This window comes from Scyliorhinus canicula, chromosome 16 (assembly GCF_902713615.1).
Source record: "Scyliorhinus canicula chromosome 16, sScyCan1.1, whole genome shotgun sequence".
NCBI classification, from domain to species: Eukaryota; Metazoa; Chordata; class Chondrichthyes; order Carcharhiniformes; family Scyliorhinidae; genus Scyliorhinus; species Scyliorhinus canicula.
The window spans coordinates 127262151-127288417 of record NC_052161.1 but is presented as its reverse complement, the minus strand read 5'-3'; the positions used below and the strand labels follow the sequence as shown (position 1 = coordinate 127288417).

General features: G+C 51.2%; 1 protein-coding gene across 1 annotated transcript in view; it reads right to left on the bottom strand.

The window, feature by feature from the left end:
• LOC119979455 (MORN repeat-containing protein 1-like) overlaps window positions 1-6713 on the bottom strand; it is a 261776-nt gene extending 255063 nt beyond the window's left edge. Inside the window, exons 1-2 of the mRNA XM_038821709.1 lie at window positions 6559-6713; window positions 60-131 (exon numbers count right to left, since the gene is read on the bottom strand). Of these exons, the coding sequence (XP_038677637.1) occupies window positions 60-131; window positions 6559-6619 (133 nt within the window). The 5' untranslated portion in view covers window positions 6620-6713. The remainder of the gene's footprint in view (window positions 1-59; window positions 132-6558) is intronic.
• Window positions 6714-26267: the final 19554 nt, after the last annotated feature.

Below are 26267 nucleotides of genomic sequence, written 5' to 3'. Positions count from 1 at the left end.
AGAAGGAAGCGTTGAGTGAAATTTGTAACACCTCAAAAAGCAGCACAAGGAGAACTTACCATGCTTTTTCCCCTTCTTCCATTCTCCCTCATACTGAAAAAAGCTGTTTGGATAAACATACAGACCAAAACCTGGGAGAAAGAAAATCCTAGTTAGTTTCAAAGTGTGGCACTGTATCCATTTTTATTGGTGTGTGTGTAAAGCCACACTTAATTATTACAGGTGTAAACATTCAGAAAGCATTTAATCCGCTGCTGCAGTCAGATTTACAAGCATTTTCCCGATCTTACAAGTTCTGGCATTCAATACAATCATCTCATCTCCACCTCATTCCCACCTTCCTGGCTGCTTCCCATAACCCTTCATCCCGTTATTAATGCAAAAACAATCCATCAATTTCCTCCTTAAATTTGTTTAGTGAGGGCAGCACAGTGGCGCAGTGGTTAACACTGCTGCCTCACGGCGCCGAGGACCCGGGTTCGATCCCGGCCCCGGGTCACTGTCCATGTGGAGTTTGCACGTTCTCCCCGTGTCTGCGTGGGTCTCACCCCCACAACCCAAAGACATGCAGAGTAGGTGGATTGGCCACGCTAAATTGCCCCTCAATTGGAAACAAAATAATTGGGTACTCTGATTTTGTTTAGTGTTCTGGTGTCCACTCTACTCTAGGGTAAACAGTTTCACAGATTCCCGGCCCTTTGAGAGAAGTAATTTCTCCTCACCTCTGTCTTATCCGAAATATATGACCTCTCGTTCTAGAATGTCTAACAAGGGGAAACATCCACTCTACGTCTACCCTGTCAATCCCCTTTACCATCTTATGTACCTTACTTATATCTCCTCTAATTCTTCTAAACTCTAGTGAGTATGGGCTTGAACTACTCAATGTCTCTTCAAAAGACAAGCTCTTCATCCCTGGACTCAATCGAGAGAACCTTCGCTGAAACGCCTCTAAAGCATTTAAGTCCTTCCTCACGCAAGGGAACCAAAACTGTGAGATATAGTCTCAACAATGCCCTACACAATTGCAACAGCGCTTCCCTACTTTTATACTCTATTCCATTAGCGATGAATGTGTCCCAGATGACATCAGCAATGTGGAGCTATAATAGCAGACCTGGCACTCTGGCACCTATTACCACTGGGGAAAAGGTTACAAAGAGGAGATTCACTCTCAAATGGTGGAGAGATGTTCCAGCCTATCTTCCACCTGGACTGCTCCTCAATTTCCAGCGCCATTTCTTTCCTACTCTTTGGTTGTCTGCAATACAGAGACAAGCAAGGCAAAGGACCTCCTGATGGGACTGCTCTAGGACCTGGCCATTTGCAAGTCCATGCCACAAACAGCCAAGGGAGTTCTTCAGCCGAACTGCCTGACTCTGTTCCATGGCTCTGTTCACACCTGGTTGCCCTTCGAGAGGGAGCACATGGTCTCGGCTGGTACACCCCAGGCTTTTCTGCCCACCAGATGGATTGGAGTGCATTATCGACACGGCAACAACATTTTGATTTAATACATTTCCTTTTGTTTTAATTATAATTTTAAACTGATTATTGTGCTTGATTAAAAAATGGACACTTTTGTTCATTTAATTTTGATTCCTATTGATGACACCTGTATCAGCCTAATTTGCATTTTAAAGAGTGGAAAACGATGAAGAGGTTGATGGTGAAGGAATATCCCTTCGGTTGGATGAATATTGCAATTAAGAGAACAAAGAGAATTGTTGGCGCATGAATTGTTTTAAAACAATTGTTGTTGAGATCTAGGTAATCTGGCAAAACCGCTTTAATTGCTCATCCTAGTTAGTGTAATATTGTGCTGATGGTGGACTTTATGCTTGTAATCATTTTAAATTGCTGAGTGCGGTGGGTCGGCCATTCAAGACCATAAGACGACTTCTGGTGACAGCGGGCGGGAGGCAGCCGCACACTAGAGGGCTCCCGCTCAGGAATAGGAATTTCGGAGTTTTAACGCCCGGTCCCGGGGGCAACGGAGGTTGAAAAGGCACAGGGAGGAGAAATGTCCAAGCTTGGGAAAAAAACGGCTGTGAAAAAAGGGGTTAACGGACATCCGCCGGTGAGTGGAAAAGTCAGCGCAGGAACTGTAAGGAAAGCGGAGGCTGGAGCACCAGGGGGGCCACATCGCTCACAGCAGAAGGAATGACCACGGTGATGGCTGTGGAACTTGAAAAACAGTTCACAAAACACATGGAAGGCGATGAAGAAGGAGATGGGGCGGTATTGAAAGTGCTGGTGGAGGAGGCAATTGCCCTGGTGAGGGCGGCGGTATCAGGCGCAGTGGCGGAGGTGCGGGAGCAAGGCGAGATACTGAAGGAAGTGAAGGAGGCATTATTGCAGTACAGTGATCAACTCACCTCGATGGGGAAGGAATCGCAGAGGGTGATAGAGACCACCTAGGGTCGGCAAGCCAAAATAGAAGACCTGGAAAACAGATCCAGGTGACAGAATCTGAGGATTGTGCGTCTGCCCGAAGGGGTGGAAGGCCTGAGGCCGACGGAGTATTTTGCCACGATGTTGGCGAAGCTATTGGGGGAGGGGGGTGGGGGGGGGGGGGGCAATCCCTCCTGCTATGAATTGGATCGGGCTCATCGGTCGTGGAGGCCTATACCAAAGGTGAGTGAGCTGCCAAGAGTAGTAACTCTGTGTTTCCGTAGGTATAGCGTGAAGGAGAAAGTCCTGGGTTGGGCTTAGCAGAAGCGGGTCGTGCAGTGGGCTGGAGCTGGTATACACATATACCAGGACTTTACGGTGGAGCTGGTGAGGAGGCGGACTGCTTTCTGCCGGGTGAAGAAGACACTGTACATCAGTAAAGTGCAGTGCGGCATAGTATATCCAGCTAAGTTGAGGATGACCTACAAATTCAAGGACTTTTATTTTGGGACGGCGGAAGCATCGGGGGAGTTTGCGAAGGCAGAAGGACTGTGGCAGATTTGAGAAATGGTCGTGTACCGATGTAGCCTCATGTAACTTTATTTTTTCACTGCGTGTTGGTGGATGTACTAAATGAGTCGATGCTGTATATATTTGGACAAGGGAAGAGATGGGACTTTCATTTGCAATGATCATTCTTTGGGGCTTGGGTGTGTACTCGGGGGTTGTGTGCTAAAGGGGATGTCTTGGTTTTCCTAGGGCAGGGCAAGGGGGAAAGGGACCCGGGCGGGGGCCTCCACGCTGGCCGGTTTAAGCTGGTCAGTGAACGGGAGTGAGGTGGGGAAGGGGCTGCGGCTATCGGAGCCTGGTAGAACAGGTTTTGGTGAGTCTAGCCGGGGTGAAAGGTTGGGGGAAGGAACCGAGGTTGGGGAGAGGAGTTTACAAGAGGAAGTGCAGGGGAAGAGTCTAGGAGGGGGGCTGGTGGTGTCTACAATTCATGGGTGTCATTCACGGTACTCTTTCGGGGATTGGATGGGCATTGAATATTGGGGGGGGTTGGCGGGGTGGACTGTTTATGTCAATGGTGACCATAGGCAATTCCTGATTCCTTTTTCTTTTTTCCTTTCTTTTTCCACCTTGGGAGGGTTTGTTTTATTTGATGCTTATATTGTCAGATGTTTGGGGGGTGGTGGGAGGATGGGATCGATGTTGTTGATAAGGGGATTGACATTGTATTCGTTACCGTTTACCTTTTGTTGGTGGGGTGTAAATACTGAAGAAAATGTGAAAATGGAGAATAAAGATATTTTTTTTTAAATTCAATACCAGAAGACGTCGGAGCAGAACTAGGCCATTCAGCCCATCAAGTCTGCTCTGCCATTTAATGGATTTGTTATGATAATCCTTAACTCCACTTTCCCACCTTTCCCCACAATCCTCAATCCCCTTACTCAGAGATTCCCAATTCCGTAAAATAAACAATCCCCATATAACAATTCAACTCATGGTCAATTTTTTCCTGGAGCTGGCACACGTTTACCAGATAGTTTTGTTTAATTTTAGAGTACCCAATTCATTTTTTCCAATTAAGGGGCACATCTTTGGGTTGTGGGGCCGAAACACACCCAAACACGGGAGAATCTGCAAACTTCACATGGACAGTGCCCAGAGCCGGGATCGAACCTGGGACCTTGGCGCCGTGAGGCAACACATTTACCAAATTGATTGAATTCAATTTCATACTCAGAAAATAAAAGCAGCTCCGCCATTCATTACGGTCACGGCTGATCAACAAGTTCAATACCCTGATCCCACTCTCTCCCCATATCCCTTGACCTCTTTATCCTCAAGATCTATGGGCTGGATTCTCCGCACCCCGACGCTGAAATCGCAATGGAGAATGGAGAACCCATTTCCCCGCACGGAATCGGGAACGCTGCTGGTTCGCCGATTCTGCGTGTCCCGAACAACGGCAGAGTCGGAGACTACACCACGACACCTACCTGGGGCCATTGCCAGAGGCCCGCTCCGCCATTCTCCGCCCCCGACGGCGTGGATCTAATTAGTCCTGCCGATCGGGATACTTGTGTGGCGGCTGCGGGCTCGGTCTACGGCTGCCCTGGTCAGTGGCGTGCCAAACGGAGGGCAGGGGGAGCCTTATACGTGGCTGGTCAATGTTTGGGCAGGTGGTCAGGGTCGAGTGCGGGGCCGATCGGGGGGCTCTATTTTCAGTGTCCAGCTCCGCGGTCCGAGTCCACCGCTGTGGGCATGCGCAACCTCCGACCCGGAAGTGCGGGGGCCCGTATCTGCAGCAAAAGCTGCTAGATTTACAGCAGGCCCCTGCTAGCCCCTTGCAGGGCTAGGAATATGTGGCCCTTTAATACCAGTTTTTCTGGTGTGAAATTCCACAGTTTTGACACCGGCGTGGGGACACAGTCCCAATAACGGAAAATCCAGCCCTATATCTATTACCTTCTTGAAATTACACATTGTTTCGCCTCGACTTCTTTTTGTGCCAGTGAATTCCGCAGATTCACCACTCTCTGGGTGATGACCCCTAGATCTGGATTCCCCCACCATTGGGAACATTGGGTGTAATTCTGTTGCTGCGATGCATGCGAGTGAGAATCCCGGGACAGACCTCCAACGGGCCTCCCGGCAGCTTCTGCACCTCGCACGATTCACCCAAGTTCTGCGAAATGTCGGACCTCCGCCCAAAAGGGTGGGATCAAACCAAAGTAAAGACCTCCCTGCCTGATAGCCACCGGCCTCCCTCGATTCTCCAACCCCACCCAGTGAGGCTGCAGCTAGGAGCCTTTCAGCACTGGTCCATACAAACATGGACTGGACTGGGCGGAACGGTACCCAGGGGGGGTCTCCGGGGCCACCAGAAGCCTTGGGTGGTCAGGGTAGTGCCGGGTGGCCCCCCTGACCCTCCCCCTGGAATGTGGGCACCTTGGCGCTGTCCAGCTGACACCTTGGCACTGCTCCTTTAAGCGGCCAATAGCAATGCCCCTTTAAGCGGCCAATAACACTGCCCCTTTAAGCGGCCAATAACATTGCCCCTTTAAGCGGCCAATAACATTGCCCCTTTAAGCGGCCAATAACACTGCCCCTTTAACTGGTCAATAACACTGCCCCTTTAAGCGGCCAATAACACTGCCCCTTTAAGCGGCCAATAACACTGCCCCTTTAAGCGGCCAATAACACTGCCCCTTTAAGCGGCCAATAACACCGCTCCTTTAAGCGGCCAATAACACTGCCCCTTTAAGCGGCCAATAACACTGCCCCTTTAAGCGGCCAATAACACTGCCCCTTTAAGCGGCCAATAACACTGCCCCTTTAAGCAGCCAATAACACCGCCCCTTTAAGCGACCAATAACACTGCCCCTTTAAGCGACCAATAACACTGCCCCTTTAAGCGACCAATAACACTGCCCCTTTAAGCGGCCAATAACACTGCCCCTTTAAGCGGCCAATAACACTGCCCCTTTAAGCAGCCAATAACACCGCCCCTTTAAGCGGCCAATAACACTGCCCCTTTAAGCGGCCAATAACACTGCCCCTTTTAGCGGCTAATAACACTGCCCCTTTAACTTGTCAATAACACTGCCCCTTTAACTGGTCAATAACATTGCCCCTTTAAGCGGCCAATAACACTGCCCCTTTAACTGGCCAATAACACTGCCCCTTTAAGCGGCCAATAACACCGCCCCTTTAAGCGACCAATAACACTGCCCCTTTAAGCGACCAATAACACTGCCCCTTTAAGTGGCCAATAACACTGCCCCTTTAAGCGGCCAATAACACTGCCCCTTTAAGCAGCCAATAACACCGCCCCTTTAAGCGGCCAATAACACTGCCCCTTTAAGCGACCAATAACACTGCCCCTTTAAGCGGCCAATAACACTGCCCCTTTTAGCGGCTAATAACACTGCCCCTTTAACTTGTCAATAACACTGCCCCTTTAAGCGGCCAATAACACTGCCCCTTTAACTGGCCAATAACACTGCCCCTTTAAGCGGCCAATAACACTGCCCCTTTAAGCGGCCAATAACACTGCCCCTTTAAGCGGCCAATAACACTGCCCCTTTAAGGGGCCAATAACGCTGCCCCTTTAAGCGGCCAATAACACTGCCCTTTAAGCGGCCAGGTCTGTCTCACCATCCCGCATCTGCTGCTTCACTTCCCCGACATAGCGGTCTGCAGCCGCCGGCACCTCCATCGCAACGCGGCCCCGACACCAATAACATCGCCACCCATTGGTCAGGCCATTGACACGGTTGCTAGGGAAGAGCCACCAATCACGAGTCAGGGTTTCTACGGGTCCGTTTCCTCCACCAGCTGCCGGCAAGAAGGTCCTGGGAAGCGGCTCCCAGGGGCTGGTCCTCCCAGTGTTTGCGCCACCTACAGGCTCCTCCCGTGGGCAGGAATCTCAATCTGCACCCACTGTGTGTATGAGCTGATGTTAAAAGGGCAATGCGGCTGTGGTGGATATATATGTATTAACTTACAAATCAGGAACAAGAGTAGACCATTCGGCCCATCGAGTCTCTTCCACCATTTGGAAAAATCATGGATAAAATGTGGCCTCAACACCAACCACTTTCCTGCCTACTCCCAGTACCATATGACTCCCTTGTCAAGAATTAACTTCTCCACTGCTCTCTGAGGAACAGAATTCCGCAGACTAATATCCCTCTCAGAGATATTTTAAAAATCTCATTCTCATGTTAAATGGGCCCCCTTATGTCTAAGCTGTGCCCACGTTCTCGCTTTTCCCCCAAGGTGAAACATCCAGCATTCACCCTGTCAAGTCCCCTCAGGGTCACGTATGTTTCAGTAAGATCACCTCATAATCTTCTAAACTATGGATACCAGCCAATCTGTTAAACCTTGCTTCAAAGGCAATTCCTTCATCCCAGGAATCAGTTAACTGAACCCTCTCTGAACTGCTTCAAGTGCAATTATATCCTCTCCTAAATAAGAATACCAAAACTGTACACAGTATTCCAAACCCATGCGGAGGCAGATGTTGTAGCCTGTGCCTCTTTGATCGCCCGAAGGCAGATCCTGATGGGATGGAGAGCAACCTCTCCACCCTGTGCTCTGGCATGGTGGGGGTACCTGTTGGAATTCTTGACTCTTGAGAAGGTTAAGTTTGAACTGAGGGGAAGGATGGAGGGTCTTCTACAATTCATGGGCATTATTCATCATGCACATTAGTTGGGGCGGGTGGGTGGGTGGGAGGGTTGGGGGGAAGGGGAACTGTGTGTGTTAATGGCGACTATGGGTGATTCCTGATTCCTTTTTGTCATTTGTTTATGTAACATGCGGGCTAATGTTTAGGGTTTGGTGGGAGGATGGGATCGTTATTGATATGGGGATTGACATATTTGTTACTGATTATTGTTTATTGTTGGTGGGTGTAAATTTGGGAGAAAATATGAAAAAAGAGGAGAATAAAAATATTTTTAAAAAAGAGTATTCCAAACACAGTCTCACCAATACCCTGTACAAGTGTAGCAAAAACTGTAGCAGGATGAGTCTTGTTAAACTCACATTACTGCCTTCTGCCAGCTTCATGTACAATGCAGATTTTCTTGCACCAAAGCTTGTCAACCCTCTCATATTGTCCAGGAATTAAAGATTAGCCACCTGGATGTTGTCGGGAGTAAATCATGAACCCGAATTGAGGCATATACAAAAAAAAGTCGACAGCACCGTGGTAGCGCAGTGTGGACCTGGGAGTCATCGAGACCTGTTTCAGAGATCTCTGTGCATATAGAGTTAACCTTTTCCTTGTTCTCAATAAACCCATTTTGGCTACGCAAGAAACCTCCGCTGTGTTGCCTCGAGCCACCACAAGCACTCTTGTTTATTTGTAAAAATGTTGGAAACTGGGAGAAAGTCTGTTTGGGCTGGAAGGTCATTTGATAAAATCTCCAGGAATATGTCCAAATAGATTTGGCAATGCGACCAGGAAGCCATGTGACCACTACATTTAAGCTTTGACTGGCCTAAGTAGTATCCGCTTCAAATGCAAGATTTTGCATCTACAAACTGGACAAGCCCGAATGCACAGACGCGGATCCAGACTCCAAGTAAAACGCCTCTTGTGAGTCCCAAATCTTTCCTGTTCCTCTATGCCTCCGCATCAAACTCTGACCTCCTGCTTGCCCCATTTTGGACACCACTGGTTCACAATTTTACATTTGTTGAACAGAATTCTTTCCCCTCTTACTGACAAACCACAGTGTGATCACACTGCAGAGGGTACAGAAGAGATTCACGTGGATGTTGTCAGGAATGAAGACTCTGAGCTGATATGGAAGAGTTGATGGTCTGGGTTTGTTTGCTTGAGAATAAAGGAAGCTGAGGAGGGGTTTAATTGAGGGATTTAAAATTATGAGGAGCAGAAAGTTTCTCACCTCGAGAGGGGGGAGGGTGCGGGAGGTCTGAAACTTGCTGCCGGAAAGAGTGTTAGAGGCAGAGGCCCTCATTGCATTTTGAAAGTACTTGGATATACACTTGAGGTGCAGTTTGACATCCAGGGCTATGGACCAAGTGTTGGAAGGAGGGATTAGACGGGATAGATGGGAAGAAGTGGGTATTTTAGATATCAGAATAGACATTAGAGTTATATATGATCCTTGGGGTAAAACAGAAGAACCAAGTGATCATGTTCCAGTATATTTACCAGAGAAGATTTAATACACATATCCAGTTTAGATGGTGACCACTAACCAGACATTCTAAACCTCATTATAAGTGAAGTGGGTGTTGTGGTGAACGTGTTATACTAATAATGTAAATACCTCATGGGGGGCTACCCTGCTATTTCTGCGGCCAGTCCCAACACCCCCTGCAGCACTGCCCGGCCCGTAACGCGAACTGCAGCAGCTGCGGGAGAAAAGGACATTTCAGCAAAGTTTGCCTACCCTCAATCAAGCAGGCAGACCGGTAGCGTTTTTTTCGCTCACTCTCACCACCTCCGAAATTCGGCACTCCTCAGTTGAGAAGGAGGCCCAAGCCATCGTGGAAGCTGTGCGGCACTGGAGGTACTACCTCGCTGGTAGGAGGTTTACCCTCGTCACCGACCAACGGTCGGCAGCCTTCATGTTCGACAATACGCAGCGGGGCAAAATCAAGAACGATAAGATCTTGAGGTGGAGGATCAAACTCTCCACCTATAAGTACGATATGGTATATCGTCCTGGGAAGCTCAACTAGCCCCCAGATACCCTGTCCCGCGGCACATGCACCAGCGCGCAAGATGACCGACTACGGGCTATCCACGAATACCTCTGCCACCCGGGGGTCACCCGGCCTATCCACTATATCAAGGCCCGCAACCTGCCCTACTCCACCGAGGAGGTCAGAGCCATGGCCAGGGACAGCCAGATCTGTGTGGAGTGTAAACCACACTTCTATCGACCAGATAAGGCCCACCTGGTAAAGGCATCCCGGCTCTTTGAGCGCCTCAGTATCGATTTCAAAGGGACCCTCCCCTCCAATAACCGCAATACATATTTCCTCAATATTATTGATGAGTTTTCCCGCTTCTCCTTTGCAATTCCTTGCCCCAACATGTCCACCGTCATTAAAGCTCTACATAGTGTCTTCACCCTGTTTGGTTTCCCCAATTATGTCCACAGTGACCGGGGCTCGTCGTTCATGAGCGACGAACTGCGTCAGTACCTGCTCAGTAAGGGCATCGCCTCGAGCAGGACTACCAGTTATAACCCCAAGGGAAACGGGCAGGTGGAGAGGGAGAATGGGATGGTCTGGAAGACCGTCCTACTGACCCTGCGTTCCAGGAATCTCCCAGTTTCTCACTGGCAGGAGGTCCTCCCTTATGCGCTCCACTCTATTAGGTCCCTACTTTGTACGGCCACAAACGAGACCCCTCATGATCGCCTATTTGTTTTCCCTAGGAGACCCACCTCCGGGGCCTCGCTTCCGTCCTGGCTGAAGACACCGGGGCCAGTCCTACTCAGAAAGCACGTCAGGAGCCATTAGTCCGATCCTCTGGTAGAGATGGTCCAGCTCCTACACTCCAACCCCCAGTACGCTTATATCGAACACCCCTATGACCGACAGGATACGGTCTCCCTGCGGAACCTGGCGTCTGCCGGTTCTACCACCACCCCTTCACCATATCCCGCCCAACCTACCACGACCAGCGCCCCCGCCCCTATATGGCTCCCGCGCTCCCTCCCGCCCCGCCATCCCCCCTTCACCGATCCACAGGAATGAAGCTCCAGAAGAGACGCTCCCGAAGTCCACGTCTGTACCCGCACCACCGCCCTCACTACCGATGCCAGCACGGACGAGTTTGACACCCGGGCCAGCAACAATGCCAGAGCTTCAGCGATCATAGCGCACAATCCGTGCGCCGGACCGGCTGAACTTATGAACCCGTCACCCCCGCCAGACTTCATTTATTTTAACAGGGGGTGAATGTGGTGAATGTATTATGTCAATAATCCACCAGTGTATTTGTATCTGTGCTGTTGCCCTTGTATTTGTATCTGTGCTATGCTGTTGCCCTTGTGGGCAGGCACTGTTCTAAGTTGATTAAAGCCACGGTTTACTTCTACTCATGTCTCGAGTGAATTGATGGTCGCAACAGGTGTTTTGAAATTATTGCAAGAAATATATCCAAATACAACCCAGGTCCAGATTAAATTCCGCCCTGGATTTTAAAGTTAGTACCTGATGAATTGGCTCCAATATTGACCAATCTCTTTTAAACATCAAACAACACTGACTGCTTACCAGACCACTGGAGACGAGCCACATCTGTGAGATAGTCAATAAAGGGGATAAAGTCAGCCAGAAAACTACAGGTTTCTCTCACCAGTGTCATTTACAAATTCCAGGCCATTGGAGGCTCCCGGGTGGTCAGGCTCTGGGCAGGCTGATACCCTGGTACCCCCTCTGCCACATGGACACCATGGCAGTGCCACCAGGGCACTGGCAGGGGCAGTGTCTGGTGTCAGGCTGGCAGTGCCAAAGTGACCAGGTGCCAGGTTGCCTGTGCCAGGGGTCAGGCCAGTGGGTGCATTGCTCTTATGAGGTGGGGTGAGGGGGAGCTTGAGGGCCCTCTAACAGGTAAATTGGGGGGAATTCCAGAGGCCACGGTGGGGGGGTGGAGAAATCATAGATTATAGAATTAACAGTGCAGAAGGAGGCCATTTGGCCCATCGAGTTCGCACCAGCCCTTGGAAAGAGCACCCTACTTCAGCCCACATTTCCACCCTAACCCAGTAACCCCACCCAACCTTTTTTTGGACACTAAGGGCAATTTGGCATTGCCAATCCACCTAATCTGTACGTCTTTGGACTGTGGGAGGAAACCGGAGAACCCGGAGGAAACCCACGCAGACACGGGGAGGACGTGTAGACTCCGCACAGACAGTGACCCAAGCCAGGTATCGAACCTGAGACCCTGGAGCTGTGAAGCGATAGTGCTATCCACTGTGCTGACAAGAGATTGGGACGGCATTTAAAAACATCGGAAATAAGGGCGGCACGGTGGTGCAGTGGTTAGCACTGTGGCCTCACGGCGTCGAGGACCCAGGTTCGATCCCGGCTCTGGGTCACTGTCCGTGTGGAGTTTGCACATTCTCCCCGTGTCTGTGTGGGTCTCACCCCTGCGGCCCAAAGATGCGCAGGGTGGGTGGATTGGCCATGCTAAATTGCCCCTTAATTGGAAAAAATAATTATTGGGTCTTCTAAATTTATATTTTTTTAAAACGTAGGAAATGATGTAAGTACAGCCTTGGCAGGGCGCTCCCTGCCGTGGCCAAAATAAAAATAGTCCTGTTTGATCGCGGGTCGTTCTTGGTGCTGCAGACGCCGAGGAACACCCTGCTATACATGCCCAAAACGGGACACTGTTTTTTTGGGTGTTGAATCGCACCCCGTACTGCAAGATGGTCTGAAATTTCAAAAATGGCAGGACCAATGGGAGATAGCATTTAATGTCAGAAACTGCAATGTCATGTGCATTACCACCAAAAAGGATCCACTCATAGACAGCTTTAAGTTCTGTAATCAAATTCTCCAAAACAGGTAGAAACACAATCATATCTGGGCGTTCATCTTAAAAATCAATCTTCAATGGGCTTTCCACATTCAGTCGATAACATCCAAAACAAACAGGGTTCCCAGATTTCCGGGGAGAAATATTTGACATTGCAACAAAAATGTCAGAGTTTTAGCTTACTAAACATTTGTTCATCTAATCCTGGAGTGTGTGAGTGATGTGTGGGATCCTTCTATGGTGAGCGATACAAATATGATTGAAACAACCCAAAGACTGTCATAATATACACACAAGTATATGATGGTGCACAGACAGACATTGATTGACACACAGGATGACCAATGAACACACAGAACACAGCAGCCAATCACCAGACGGGACACGGCCACTATAAGGCTAGAGGGCACTAGTTTTCCCGCTCTCTTGGGCTGCAGCCTCTGAGACAGCCAGAGCTCGTGAGCAACAACTAGAACATCCACCATGTGGTAGTAAGATAGTCTGGTCAGGTTAGCCTCAGGTCTCCAGTCAACTCAGCATAGTTTCAACACATAGTTAAAGTATGTTTAATAGTTAAGGGTTCAATAAAATAGAGTTGCATTTCTCCAAGTGTTGGAAGCATGTCTCTCTCACTGCTATGGTAAACACAGTCCTCGCAGACCCAGCACACCCAGCACATCAAAGACCACTGGTGACCACTAACCTCCGTACTCATCATGAAGTTTCATTCATATAGCGCCTTTCACAACCTCAGGACCTCCCAAAACAGCCAATGCAGCACAGGACAAGCTCCCACAAACAACAATGTGATAGTGACCAGACAGATTTTTAATCAATGATATTAGTTCATGGATAAATATTAACCCAGGATACTGGGGCAAACTCTCCTGTTCCCGCCCTACCCAAGTCACGTAATGGCTGCCCTTTCACCGTGACTGTGACTGTGACCGTGACAACCTGTTCTAACATGCGTTTAACCTTTGGGTGGGCAAAGCTGTAATCGGCTCCCCTCCTAATTCCTAACCTTCTCATTTCAGATTTATGTCACTTGGAATTTGAACCCTTTGCCACAGTAAAACATTAAAGAAAGACTTGGATTGCTCCAGCAATTTATACAACCTCTCAAAACCCTTTATAGCCAATGAAGTACCTTTTGGAAGTGGAGTCACTGCTGGACTATAGGAAACGTGCAGTCAATTTGCTCAGAGAAAAGTCCCACAAGCAGTAATGACATAGTGACCAGATCATTTAGTGTTAGTGATGTTGGTCCAGGGATAAATATTGACCAGGACACAGGAGCAAATTCCCCAGCTTTCCTTCAATATAGCCCCACAATGGGATCTTTCACATTCACCTGAGAAGAAAGAACAAGGCCTGGCTTTAATGTCTCGATCAAAAGGTGACACCTCCAACAATGCAACATTCCCCAGTACTATACCAGAGGGCCTACCTTGATATGGTGCTCAAGGCTCTCGGGTGGGATTTGAATCTTTGGACCTTCCGATACAGAGGTCAGAGTGCAACACATTGAGCCATAACTGCCACCTTCTTCAAGTATCCGTTTAACACTAACACTAAACCATCCCATGAAGAATGATGAAGAATGACAACTCACCTGAGGTATGAAGGAGACACTGGCCTCTGTACCAAATAATAATAATCTTTATTAGTGTCACAAGTAGGCTCACATTAACACTGCAATGAAGTTACTGTGAAAAGCCCCTGGTCGCCACATTCCGGCGCCTGTTCGGGTACACAGAGGGAGAATTCAGAATGTCCAATTCACCTAACAGGCACAACTTTTGGGAATTGTGGGAGGAAACCGGAGCACCCGGAGGAAACCCACGCAGGCACGGGGAAGAACGTGCAGACTCCGCACAGACAGTGACCCAAGCCGAGAATCAAACCCGCCCTGGCGCTGTGAAGCAACAGTGCTAACCTCTGTGCCTCTTGTGAATTCCTAATTTTGTTTGTCCCCCTCCCCCGGCACCCGTGCCTCCAGCCGCCTCGTCCCTAAACTCCGGAATTCCCACCACAACTTTTTGCCTCTTCCCCCTTCTCTAAATATCTCTTAAAACCTAGCTCCTTTGACCAAACTTTGATTCAGCTATTATAATATGGCTCAGCATCAAATCTTGTTTCATAAAACTCGTGCAAAGCACCTTGGGATAGTTACTAGATGAAGGATGCTATACAAATGCATGTTGTTGTTTTGGAATCATTCTCCTGACAAGAGAGCGGGGATGAGCGAGGGCTTCATTCTGATTGAACTGGGTAACTGGCCTCAAACCAACGGAGAAAGCTGGTACAACTGCTCCATTCTGAAGCAGCGGAAGATTCCGCTGCAAATTGGGACTGCATTTTGCCTCTTCCAGCACTGAAAACAGATTTCAACCCTGCGCACATGTCAGTGGAATTCAGAGCAGTGCTCAGACACAGATTCCACTGCGCCAGGGGAATTCAATGCTCAGCCCCACCAGTGTGGCATGTCTGGCCAATAAGTTACAGATAAGTACTCAATGGACTGAAACTCTGCGTTATTGGGGGGTGCAATCCAGCAATTTAGCTGGATTTCGGGTCAACAATCAAGTCGTGGGTTTGATTAAAAGATTTATCTCTGCATCATTTACAAACAGACTCCTTTATCTTTGCAAACTGGCCATGGGGAAGCTTGTTTCCTGAATGTGGGACATGGTGTCCGGGGCCAAGAGCACAAATACCACGTTCCATCGCAATCTCAGTTTTCTCTCTCTGAGTTTCGGGCTCCTCCCTGCCGCTGCATGGAGCCCATTACTTTGGAAAGGAGGCCATCTTGTGGCCAGTTGAAGAAGACGAAGAGCAGGACAGAAAAAGCAGTTTCAGTCCCTCAAAACTTTATTCCACTAAGGAGAAATTTAGCACGGTCAATCCCCCTAACCTGCACATCTTTGGACTGTGGTAGGAAACGGAGCACCCGGAGGAAACCCACGCAGACACGGGGAGAACGTGCAGACTCCGCACAGACAGTGACCCAGAGCCGGGGATCGAACCTGGGACCCTGGAGCTGTGAGGCAGCAGTGCTAACCACTGTGCCACCGTGCCGCCCAATAACGCAGAGTTTCAGTCCATTGAGTACTTATCTGTAACTTATGTGGCACCAGACATGCCACACTGGTGGGGCTGAGCATTGAATTCCCCTGAAATTGGAGAGGACCCGCTCGATAAAATTTCTTCCAATTTCTGTCTCTCGTGTAATGCAGACAGTCTTTTCTGATTGCCTGCATTCTGAATCCAAATCTGAATATTCATCAATGGTATCACTATTCGATTTGGACTCCTCTTTTTTAGGAATACTTTCAGTCCTTGGACTTCTCAGAATTTGGTTTTCTACCAGATTTTATCTCTGATGAACTTCTGTGAGGAATCATTCTCATTTTAAAAAAATAAATTTAGAGTACCAATTCCAATTAAGGGCCAATTTAGCGTGGCCGATTCACCTACCCTGCACATCTTTTTGGGTTGTGGGGGTGAGACCCATGCAGACACGAGGGGAGAATGTGCAAACTCCCCATGGACAGTGACCTGGGGCCGGGATCGAATCCGGGTCCTTCCTTTGAGCATCCCCAAAACCAACCATTTTCCCTGGCTCCTAGAAAATCATCCCAACAGGTAGGACTCAATCACCGCCTGTTACTGGGCAGATTGCCTTTTAGTTAATTCATTGGCCACCAGCCAACCAATCGAACCGAGTCCCACCGATCTCTCGGGTGCCGAAAAGTCTGAGTTTTGAAGGCTAGCACAGTGTTCTGTCTCGTAACTTTTGATGGTGAGGCCACATCTGCAGTATAGGCCTCCTTATCTAAGAAAGAATATACTGGCCAGAGAGGGAGTGCAGTGAAGGTTTACCAGCCCTGGGATGGCAAGATTGTCGGATGAGGAGAGGTCGGGTCGACTGGGCCTGTATCTTCTGGGACTTGGAGGAATGAGAGGGGATCTCATTGAAACGTATAAAATTCTGACAGGGCTGCACAGAATGGCTAAAAGGATGTTGTTTCCTTTGGCTGGAGGGTCTAGAACAAGGGGTCACAGTCTCAGGATACAGGGTAGACCATTTAAGACTGAGGGTCATTGAGGGTGGTGAACCTGTGGCATTCTCTACCACAGAAGGCTGTGGAGAGCAAATCATTGAGTACATTTAAGAAGGAAACAGATAGATTTTTAGACTCTACAGACGCCCAGATATCTGGGGGCATGGTATTGAGATAGAGGATCAGCCATGATCATATTGAATTGTGTTTGTGATAAATAGTTTTGTTGTCTCATGTTCTTTCTTAACATTACCACATCAAGATTCAACATCAACTTAATCAAAGAACATTACAAATAAGTCTGTGAATTTCTCCATGTCGTGTGGAATCTCTGTTTGGACTCTCTTATTTTGAATTTGTTTTTCTCCAGCCTCATGAATTCGGCCAGGTCTGCAAGCCATTCCAAGCCCCGGGCCAGTGCTACCGACTTCCATCCGAGCAGAAGTCTCCACCTGCCAATCAGCGAGGTGATGGCCAAGGCGTCCGCCTGTTTCCCTTCCCAGAGCTCTGATACCCCGAAGACTGCCACAGACGGGCAAGGCTCCACCCTGACTCCCATCACCTTGAACATAGCCTCAAAGAAGGCCGTCCAGAATTCTCTTGAGTCTAGGGCATGACCAGAATATGTGGGTGTGGTTGACCCCCGGCACCTTTCACACCTGTCCTCCACCTCTGGGAAGAACCCACTCACGCGTGTCTTGGTAAGGTGTTCTCTGTGCACCACCTTCAGCAGCATCTGGCTTAGCCTGGCACAGGAGGAGATGGAGTTGACTCTGAGCAGTGCCTCAATCCAGAGTCCTCCCCCTATCTCCGTGCCCAATTCCTCTCCCTACTTTCGTCTGGTCTCATCCAGTGGAGTTCTAACCTTTTCCATGAGCCTCCTGTATATGCCACCGCACTTGTTGTCCCCTAACCAGTCCAGCTCCACCATCGTGTCCAGCAGTGTGTGCGTGGGTCTTTGGGGGAACTCTTTTGTCTCCTTGCGGAGAAGGTTACGTGGCTGACGATATCTGAGCTTGTTCTGTTTTGGGAGTTGGCACTTCTCAGTGAGTTCCCCCAAGGTCGCCAGTCTGTCGTTCACGTCCATGTCCTCTACCGCCAGCGTTTCTCTGTCCCTTCCCCACATCCCAAAGGTAGCGTCCATCTCTGCCAGTGCGAACCTGTGGTTATTGTAGATGGGGGCCCCGTGGACATCTTTCTCAGTTCAAAATGGCGTCTAAACTGTTTCCATGTACTTAGGGTGATCACTACCACCGGGCCCCTGGAGTGTGTGTGTGGGGGGGGGGGGCTGGAAGTGGTGCAGTGGTCAGCGCACGGTGAGAGGTCCCCGTGCAGGAGGCCTCCTCCGTTTGGTCCCAATCTGACTCCGGCAAAGGAAAGATGAACTTAGCTGTGAGAACCGTGATGTCCTGTGGGGAGCGAGCGTGGTCGTAAGAACCACCTGGAAGAAAGCTATTATTTGATGAACTGCACATGGCCACACTGGAATGTGAAAGGTGACGATGTTGGTTCAGAGTTTTGTGGCCTGGGATAGACACCGATATCGAAGGAATGGTAAAGCAGTGCGTTCAATGACAACTGCAACAGTAATTACCAACTGCAGCCCCAATGCACCCTTGGGAATGGCCAGGTCGGCCTTGGGTGGAGTTCATGTCGATTACGGAAGCCCATTTATGGGTAAAAGTGTTGCTGCTATTTTTGGACACACATTGCAAGAAGAAACTTAGGTTTCTGAGACTCCAACTGAGATGGTCTCTACTGCTGGGTCACAACCTGTTGAGCTACTGTGTTTATCATGAACTGTGTTAAAAATATTTATTATTGGGACTTCCGGTGGCGGCGATGTCCGAGTGAGTCGCACATTCGGCGGGCTCTCACTCCGGCGGGCGTTTAGGGGTGGATTTCCTGCGATAGCAGGACCACGGAGCTGAAGGAAGGCGGCAGCGAAAGTGCTGAGGAGCGGGCTGCGGCACATGGAACAGCAGGAGTCCAGGAGGCAGAAGGAAGGAGAGAAAAAGGGACAGAGACAAGGACCTGAAGAAACTTACCTGGAACCTAAGATGGCGGACAACGGACCCCGGACTCAGAAATCCAGCAGGCGCTGGATAACATGCTCCAGGTAATGAAGTCCAGTTTTGAAGCGCTGAAGTGGGACAGCTTGGACCCAATCCAGAAAGCGGTGGATCAGCTGAACCAGAGGCTGGACGCCCAGGATGTTAAAGTTAAGGAGCTGGGAGAAGCGGTGGAGGAGCAGGCGGATGCGCAGACGGTTGCGGCGCTAGATGTTGACGGGCTGAAGAAGCGGTAGAGAAGACTGCTAGACAGAGTGGAGGAGCTGGAGAATAGAGCCCGCAGGAACAACCTGAGGATGGTCGGCCTCCCGGAGGGGGCTGAGGGAGCTGATGCTGCAGCGTTTGTAGCAGACCTATTGATGCAGCTGATGGGGGCCGAAGCCTTTCCGCGCCCGCCGGAGCTGGAGGGGGCACACAGAGTGCAGGCGAGGCAGGGGCGGCCGGGTGGACCCCAGTGAGTTTGCTCCAGTGGGTTGGAGAGGGGGATGGGGCGCCGGGGAGTGGGGAGGAGGACGGGGAAACAATGGGAATGAGACAGGAAGGCGCCGGAGTGTTGAGTCACCGGGCTAGCAGATTGGCTAGTCAAGGGAGTCAGGTGGGGGGGCGGGGGGGGGGGTCACAGCCAGTGGATGGCAGGGGTGGGGGTATCGGGGATGTTGTTAGGGGAGGGGGGGGGTTGTTCTGCTGACGTCGGAGGGACTTGAAATAGGCACTGGAAAGGAGGTTGAGGGTTGAGGCAGCCAACAGGCGGGTCAGGAATGGCGCGACGCACGGGCCGGGGGCCGGCCCGAGAAAGGCTATGGCTGACCGGCGTGGTGGGGGGGGGGGGGGGGGGGGGGGGGGGGGGGGGGGGGGGGGGGGGGGGTGGGGGGGGGGGGGGGGTTGTGCCCCCTGACCAGGCTGATCACCTGGAACGTCAGGGGACTGAATGGGCCGGTTAAGAGAGCGCGGGTGTTCGCGCACTTGCGGGCTCTGAGGGCGGACGTAATTATGTTGCAGGAGACACATCTGAAAGTGTCTGACCAGACCAGGCTAAGGAAGGGCTGGATTAGCCAGGTCTTCCACTCGGACTTGGACTCGAAGTCCAGAGGGGTGGCAATCATGATCAACAAGTGGGTGCAATTTGAGGCTGAGGGCATAGCCGCAGACAGGGGGGGCAGATACCTGATGGTACGGGGCAGACTGGAGGGGAGAAGAGTGGTGCTGGTGAATATATATGCCCCGAACTCGGATGACGTGGACTTCATTAAAAGAGTGCTGGGGAAGATCCCGGACCTGGACTCTCGCAGGCTAATAATGGGGGGGAACTTTAACATGGTCTTTGACCCGACTTTGGATCGGTCGTGTCCCAGAACGGGTAGACTCCCAGCAATGGCAAGGGAGCTGAAAGGGTTTATGGAGCAAATGGGGGCAGTGGACCCCTGGAGAGCCAGACAGCCGACAGGAAGGGGCTACTCGTTTTACTCGCACGTCCATAAAGTATATTCCAGGATAGATTTCTTCGTACTAAGCAGGCATTCCCAACAGGAGGTGGGGGGCGAGTGGATGAGCTGGGGGCCCCGATTAGAGTAGAGGAGGTATTGGGGGGCCTTAAGGCTATGCAGTCAGGGAAGTCCCCGGGGCCGGATGGATACCCAGTAGAGTTCTATAGGAAGTTTTCTGAGCTGGTGGGCCCGGTCTTGGCGAGGGTTTTCAATGAGGCACGGGACAGAGGGACCCTGCTGCCGACAATGTCGCAAGCCACTATATCACTGATATTGAAGCGGGGTAAAGACCCAGAGGCGTGCGGGTCCTACAGGCCAATCTCCCTGATTAATGTTGACGCCAAGCTCCTGGCAAAGGTACTGGCGGGTAGAATGGAGGACTGCGTACTGGAGGTGATTGGGAAGGATCAAACGGGGTTCGTGAAAGGTAGGCAGCTGGTGGCCAACCTGAGAAGATTACTTAATGTGATAATGATGCCCCCGACGGGCAGGGAGGTGGAGGTAGTGGTGGCGATGGACACCGAGAAGGCCTTTGACCGGGTGGAGTGGGACTATCTATGGGAGGTGCTCGGACGGTTTGGGTTCGGGGAGGGACTGGTGGATTGGATCAAATTATTTTATTTTATTTTTTTTTAAATAATTTTTATTGGAATTTTTTACAGAAAATATGACAACAAACAATGAAAAGCAACAGTATAACCCCATAATAACTGTAACACCCCCAAGACCATATCAACGCATGTATCACATCCCCCCACCCCCCCCAAACCCAGTAAACAACAAGAGAACTTAAAAATAAATTAAAATTAAATAGCAAACACAGTCATCGTCTCCCCCCCTTCCCCCCCTTCCCCCCCCTTCCCCCCCTCCCCCCCTTCCCCCCCCTTTCCCTTCCCCCTTCCCCCCCCCTTTCCCCCCCCTTTCCCTTCCCCCTTCCCCCCCCTTTCCCTTTCCCCTTCCCCCCCTTTCCCTTCCCTCTTCCCCCTTCCCCCCCCCTTCCTCCCTCCCCCCCGGGTTGCTGCTGCTACTGTCCCAGTACCCTATTGTTGAGCCAGAAAGTCGAGAAAAGGTTGCCACCGCCTAAAGAACCCTTGTACCGACCCTCTCAGGGCGAATTTGACCTTCTCTAGCTTAATAAAACCCGCCATGTCATTGATCTAGGTCTCCACGCTTGGGGGCCTCGCATCCTTCCATTGGAGCAAGATCCTTCGCCGGGCTACTAGGGACGCAAAGGCCAGCACACCGGCCTCTTTCGCCTCCTGCACTCCCGGCTCCACCCCAACCCCAAAAATTGCGAGTCCCCAGCCTGGCTTGACCCTGGATCCTACCACCCTCGACACTGTCCTCGCCACCCCCTTCCAGAACTCCTCCAGTGCCGGACATGCCCAGAACATATGGGCATGGTTCGCTGGACTCCCCAAGCACCTGAAACACCTGTCTTCTCCCCCAAAGAACTTACTCATCCTAGACCCGGACACGTGGGCCCGGTGCAGCACCTTGAATTGGATGAGGCTAAGCCGCGCACATGAGGAGGAAGAATTAACCCTCTCCAGGGCATCAGCCCATGTCCCATCTTCGATCTGTTCCCCCAGTTCCTCCTCCCACTTAGCCTTTAGCTCCTCTACTGACGCCTCCTCCACCTCCTGCATAACCTTGCAGATATCAGATATCTTCCCATCCCCGACCCAGACCCCTTTGAAAGCACCCTGTCAATCACCCCCCTCGCGGGAAGCAAAGGGAATCCCTCCACCTGCCGCCTAGCAAACGCCTTTACCTGCAGATACCTGAACATGTTCCCCGAGGGGAGCCCAAATTTCTCCTCCAACTCCCCCAGGCTTGCAAACCTCCCATCAATAAACAGGTCCCTCAGCTGTCTGATGCCCGCTCTGTGCCAACCCTGGAACCCCCCATCAATGTTCCCCCATCAACCGATGGTTCCCCCTCAACGGAGCCTCCATCGAGCTCCCCACTTCCCCCCTGTGTCGCCGCCACTGCCCCCAAATCTTGAGGGTAGCCGCCACCACCGGACTCGTGGTATACCTCGAAGGAGGGAATGGCCACGGTGCCGTTACCAGGACGCCATCTCCAACCGTTTCCATGCTACCCCCTCCCCCTCCATCACCCACTTGCACACCATCGACACATTGTCCGCCCAATAATACCTCGAGAGGTTGGGTAACGCCAGCCCCCCACCATCTCTACCCCGCTCCAAGAAGACCCTCTTCACCCTCGGGGTCCCATGCGCCCAAACAAAGCTCATGATGCTGGATCAAATTATTATATCAGGCCCCGAGGGCCAGCGTCAGGACTAACAGAGAAGTGCCGGAGTACTTTAGGCTGTACCGAGGGACCAGGCAGGGCTGCCCGCTCTCCCCGCTGCTGTTTGCGCTGGCCATAGAGCCGCTGGCGATGGCGCTGAGAGCCGCAGAGGGATGGAAGGGGATGGTGAGGGGCGGGGTTGATCACAGGGTCTCTCTTTACGCAGACGACCTGCTCCTGTACGGGTCGGACCCAGTGGCCGGGATGGGAAGTATACTGGGAATGTTGAGGAAGTTCGGCCAGTTTTCAGGATACAAATTAAATACGGCCAAGAGTGAAATGTTTGTGGTCCAGGCAAGGGGCCAGGAGAACAGATTGAGAGGGCTACCGTTTAGGCTGGTTGAGGAAATTTCTGGTATTTGGGAATCCATGTGGCACGAGACTGGGGCAGGCTGCATAAGTTAAATTTGGCCAGGGTGGTGGAGCAAATGAAGGGAGAGTTTCGGAGATGGGATGCACTCCCGCTGTCGCTGGCAGGGAGGGTGCAGACTGTAAAGATGACAATCCTCCCTAGATTTCTATTTGTTTTTCAGTGCCTCCCGATCTTTGTCCCACAGTCCTTCTTCAAAAGAGTTAATAGGATGATCATGAGCTTTGTCTGGGCGGGAAAATCCCCGCGGGTGAAGAAGGCGATGCTGGAGAGGAACCGCAGCGAGGGAGGGCTGGCTTTGCCGAGTCTGATTCATTATTACTGGGCGGCCAACATCGCTATGATAAGGAAGTGGATGGTGGGTGCGGGGTCTATTTGGGAGCGGGTGGAGGCGGCTTTGTGCAGTGGCTCCAGCTTGGCAGCCCTGGTCACGACTCCTCTACCGCTGCCGCCGGCCAAGTACTCCACCAGCCCGGTAGTGTTGGCGACCCTTCGGATATGGGGCCAGTGGAGGAGGCATGTAGGGGAGACGGGGGCGTCTGTCTGAGTGCCAATCTGCGACAATCATCGGTTTGCCCCCGGGAGTATAGATGGGGGGTTCCGAGTATGGCGGCGGGCGGGGGTGGGAAGGGTGGGCAATATGTTCCTGGAAGGGAGCTTTGCGAGTTTGAGGAGCTTGGAGGAGAAATTTGGGCTGGTAAGTGGAAATGATTTTAGGTACCTACAGTTGCGGAACTTTGTTCGTAGACAGGTCCCATCTTTCCCACGCCTCCCGCCAATGGGGATCCTCGACAGAATAGTCTCTAGGGGGGAAGAAGGGGAGGGTAGAGTCTCTGATATTTATAAGGTGCTCATGAGGGAGGAAGGGTCCCAGACGGAGGAACTGAAACTTAAATGGGAGGAGGAGCTAGGCGGGGAAATGGAGGACAGGCTGTGGGCAGAGGCCCTGAGTAGGGTAAATTCGACCGCGACATGTGCCGGGCTCGGGCTGATTCAATTTAAGGTGCACATGACGGTGGCTCGGATGAGCAAATTCTTTGGGATAGAGGACAAATGCGCTAGGTGCGTGGGAGGACCGGCGAACCACGTTCACATGTTTTGGGCATGCCCTAAGCTTAGGGGGTACTGGGAGGGATTTGCGAGCATCATGTCCCGGGGGTGCTAAAAACAAGGGTGGCGATGGGTCCAGGGGAGGCAATTTTTGGGGTTTCGGAAGACCCGGGAGTCCAGGGGGAGAAAGAGGCCGATGTTTTGGCCTTTGCTTCCCTGATAGCCCGGCGACGAATACTATTGGCGTGGAGGGACTCAAAGCCCCCAAAGACTGAGTTGTGGCTTGCGGACATGTCGAGCTTTCTGAGTATGGAAAAAATTAAGTTCGCCTTGAGGGGATCTGTACAGGGGTTCGCCCGGAGGTGGCAACCATTTATTGACTTCTTTGCAGGAGAGTGAGCGTCAGCAGGGGGTGGGGGGGTAGAGTAGAGTAGAGTAGGAGGGATAAATGGGCGGGTGGTACCGGTGGGAGAGGAGCGGGCTTGTGCAGTATGTTACGATTGAAGTATTGAAAGTACGTGGATGTTTGCATATTTTTGCCTTGTTTGCTTTCTTTCTGTTGATGTCTGTAACTGTTTACAAAGCCAAAAACTACCTCAATAAAATTGTTTATTAAAAAAAAATAAAAAATATTTATTATTGATGTTGCCTTGTAAATTATATAACCTTTTATAATATGTTGTAGTAAGGGACTTAAAAGGGGAGGATTTAGAGGCAGGCTCCTTCAAGGGGCAATGTTTCGAAAGGTTATGTGACCCGATTGGCCTGCTGGGCCGTAGCGTGTGGACCCAGAGGGCTGAGAGCAGGTTTTCCAGGCAGAATCTTTCCTGGAGCTGTAGAAGTCGGTAGGACATCCTAGCACTCTGTATATAGTGTAGATAGTCTCATAGTTTGTTGTTGTTCAAACCTGGTGGTCGCCAATCTGTCACGTATTACAAACACTGAGCCACTCAAGGTGATATTACAGCAGATGTCCGACTTCTTTGCCAAAGAGGTAAGTTTAAGAAGCATCTTAAAAGAGAGGAGAGGCTTAAGGAAGGAATTCCACAACTCAGGGTCCAGGCAGCTGAAGACACAGCTCCCACTGCTGGAGTGATTAAAGTCAGAAATGCTCAGAAGGCTCGAATTAGCGGTGTGCAGATATCTGGGCATCAGTCCTGACGAAAGGTCACTGGCCTGAAACATCAAACGTTTCCCTCTCCAAAGTTGCCAGACCTGCCTCGTGTTGACAGCGTTTTCTTTTCAGATTTCCAACATCTGCCTTTGCAAAGGGTATTGGGGCTATCATAATATACACACAAGTATATGATGGTGCATAGACAGACACTGACTGACACACTGAAAGACCAAACACACAGAACACAGCAGCCAATCACCAGACAGGACACGGACACTATAAAGCCAGAGGGCACTAGTTTCCCCGCTCTCTCGGGATGCAGCCTCTGAGACAGTCAGAGCCCGTGATCAGCAACACGAACATCTGCCATGTGCTAGCAGTATAGTCTGGTCAGGTTCACCTCAGGTCTCCAGTCAACCTAACATAGTGTCGACCCACAGTGCAAGTATGTTTAACAGCTCATAGTTAAATAATATAGGGCGCAATTCTCCGCTCTCACGAAAATTCGGAGAATAGCGGGCGGCGTAAATTTTTACGGACACGCTGGTCCGACGCCCTCCCGCTATTCTCCCCCCCCCCCACGCCCGCCTCCCGACACGAATCGCTGCCCGCCATTTTTTTACGGCGAGCAGCGATTCTCTCCTGGCCGATGGGCCGATTTCCAAGGCCTTTACGGCCGTTTTTACAAGCGTAAAACACACCTGCTCTGACCATTCATAAAAACGGCCGTAAAGTCCCGTTCTCGGGAACCATGGCACCGATTGGCACGGCCTTACCACGGCCGTGCCAAGGGTGCCATGGGCCCGCGATCAGTGGGCACCGATCGCGGGCAGCGGGTACTTACCCCGCGCACTCTTTCTCCCTCCGCCGCCCCAATGGATCCATCCGCGGGGCTTCTGCGGGGCATAACGGCCCGCGCATGCGCGGGTTTCACGCACAAGTGCGATGACGTCATCCGCGCATACGCGGGTTGGAGTCGTCCAATCCGCGCATGCGCGGCTGACGTCATCTGATGCGTCAGCCGTCGCTAACTCTGGCTAGCAGGCTTAACGAAATTCGTTAAGCCCGCGATGCCGGAGTTCACGGCCGCGCGATGCTCGCCCCGACCGGGGAGCTGAATCGGTTCCCGGTCGGGGGGGGGGCGGAGGCTGGCGTCAAACGCGCCCGTTTTTGACGCCAGCTTCCCGAGTTTTCGTAACTCGGGAGAATCGCGCCCATAGAGTTGTACTTCTACAAGTGTTGGTAGCCTGTCTCTCTCACTGCTCTGGTAAACACAGTCCTCACAGACCCAGCATACCCAACACATCATGGTACCAGTGCGTGATGTTAGAGTTTGATGAACC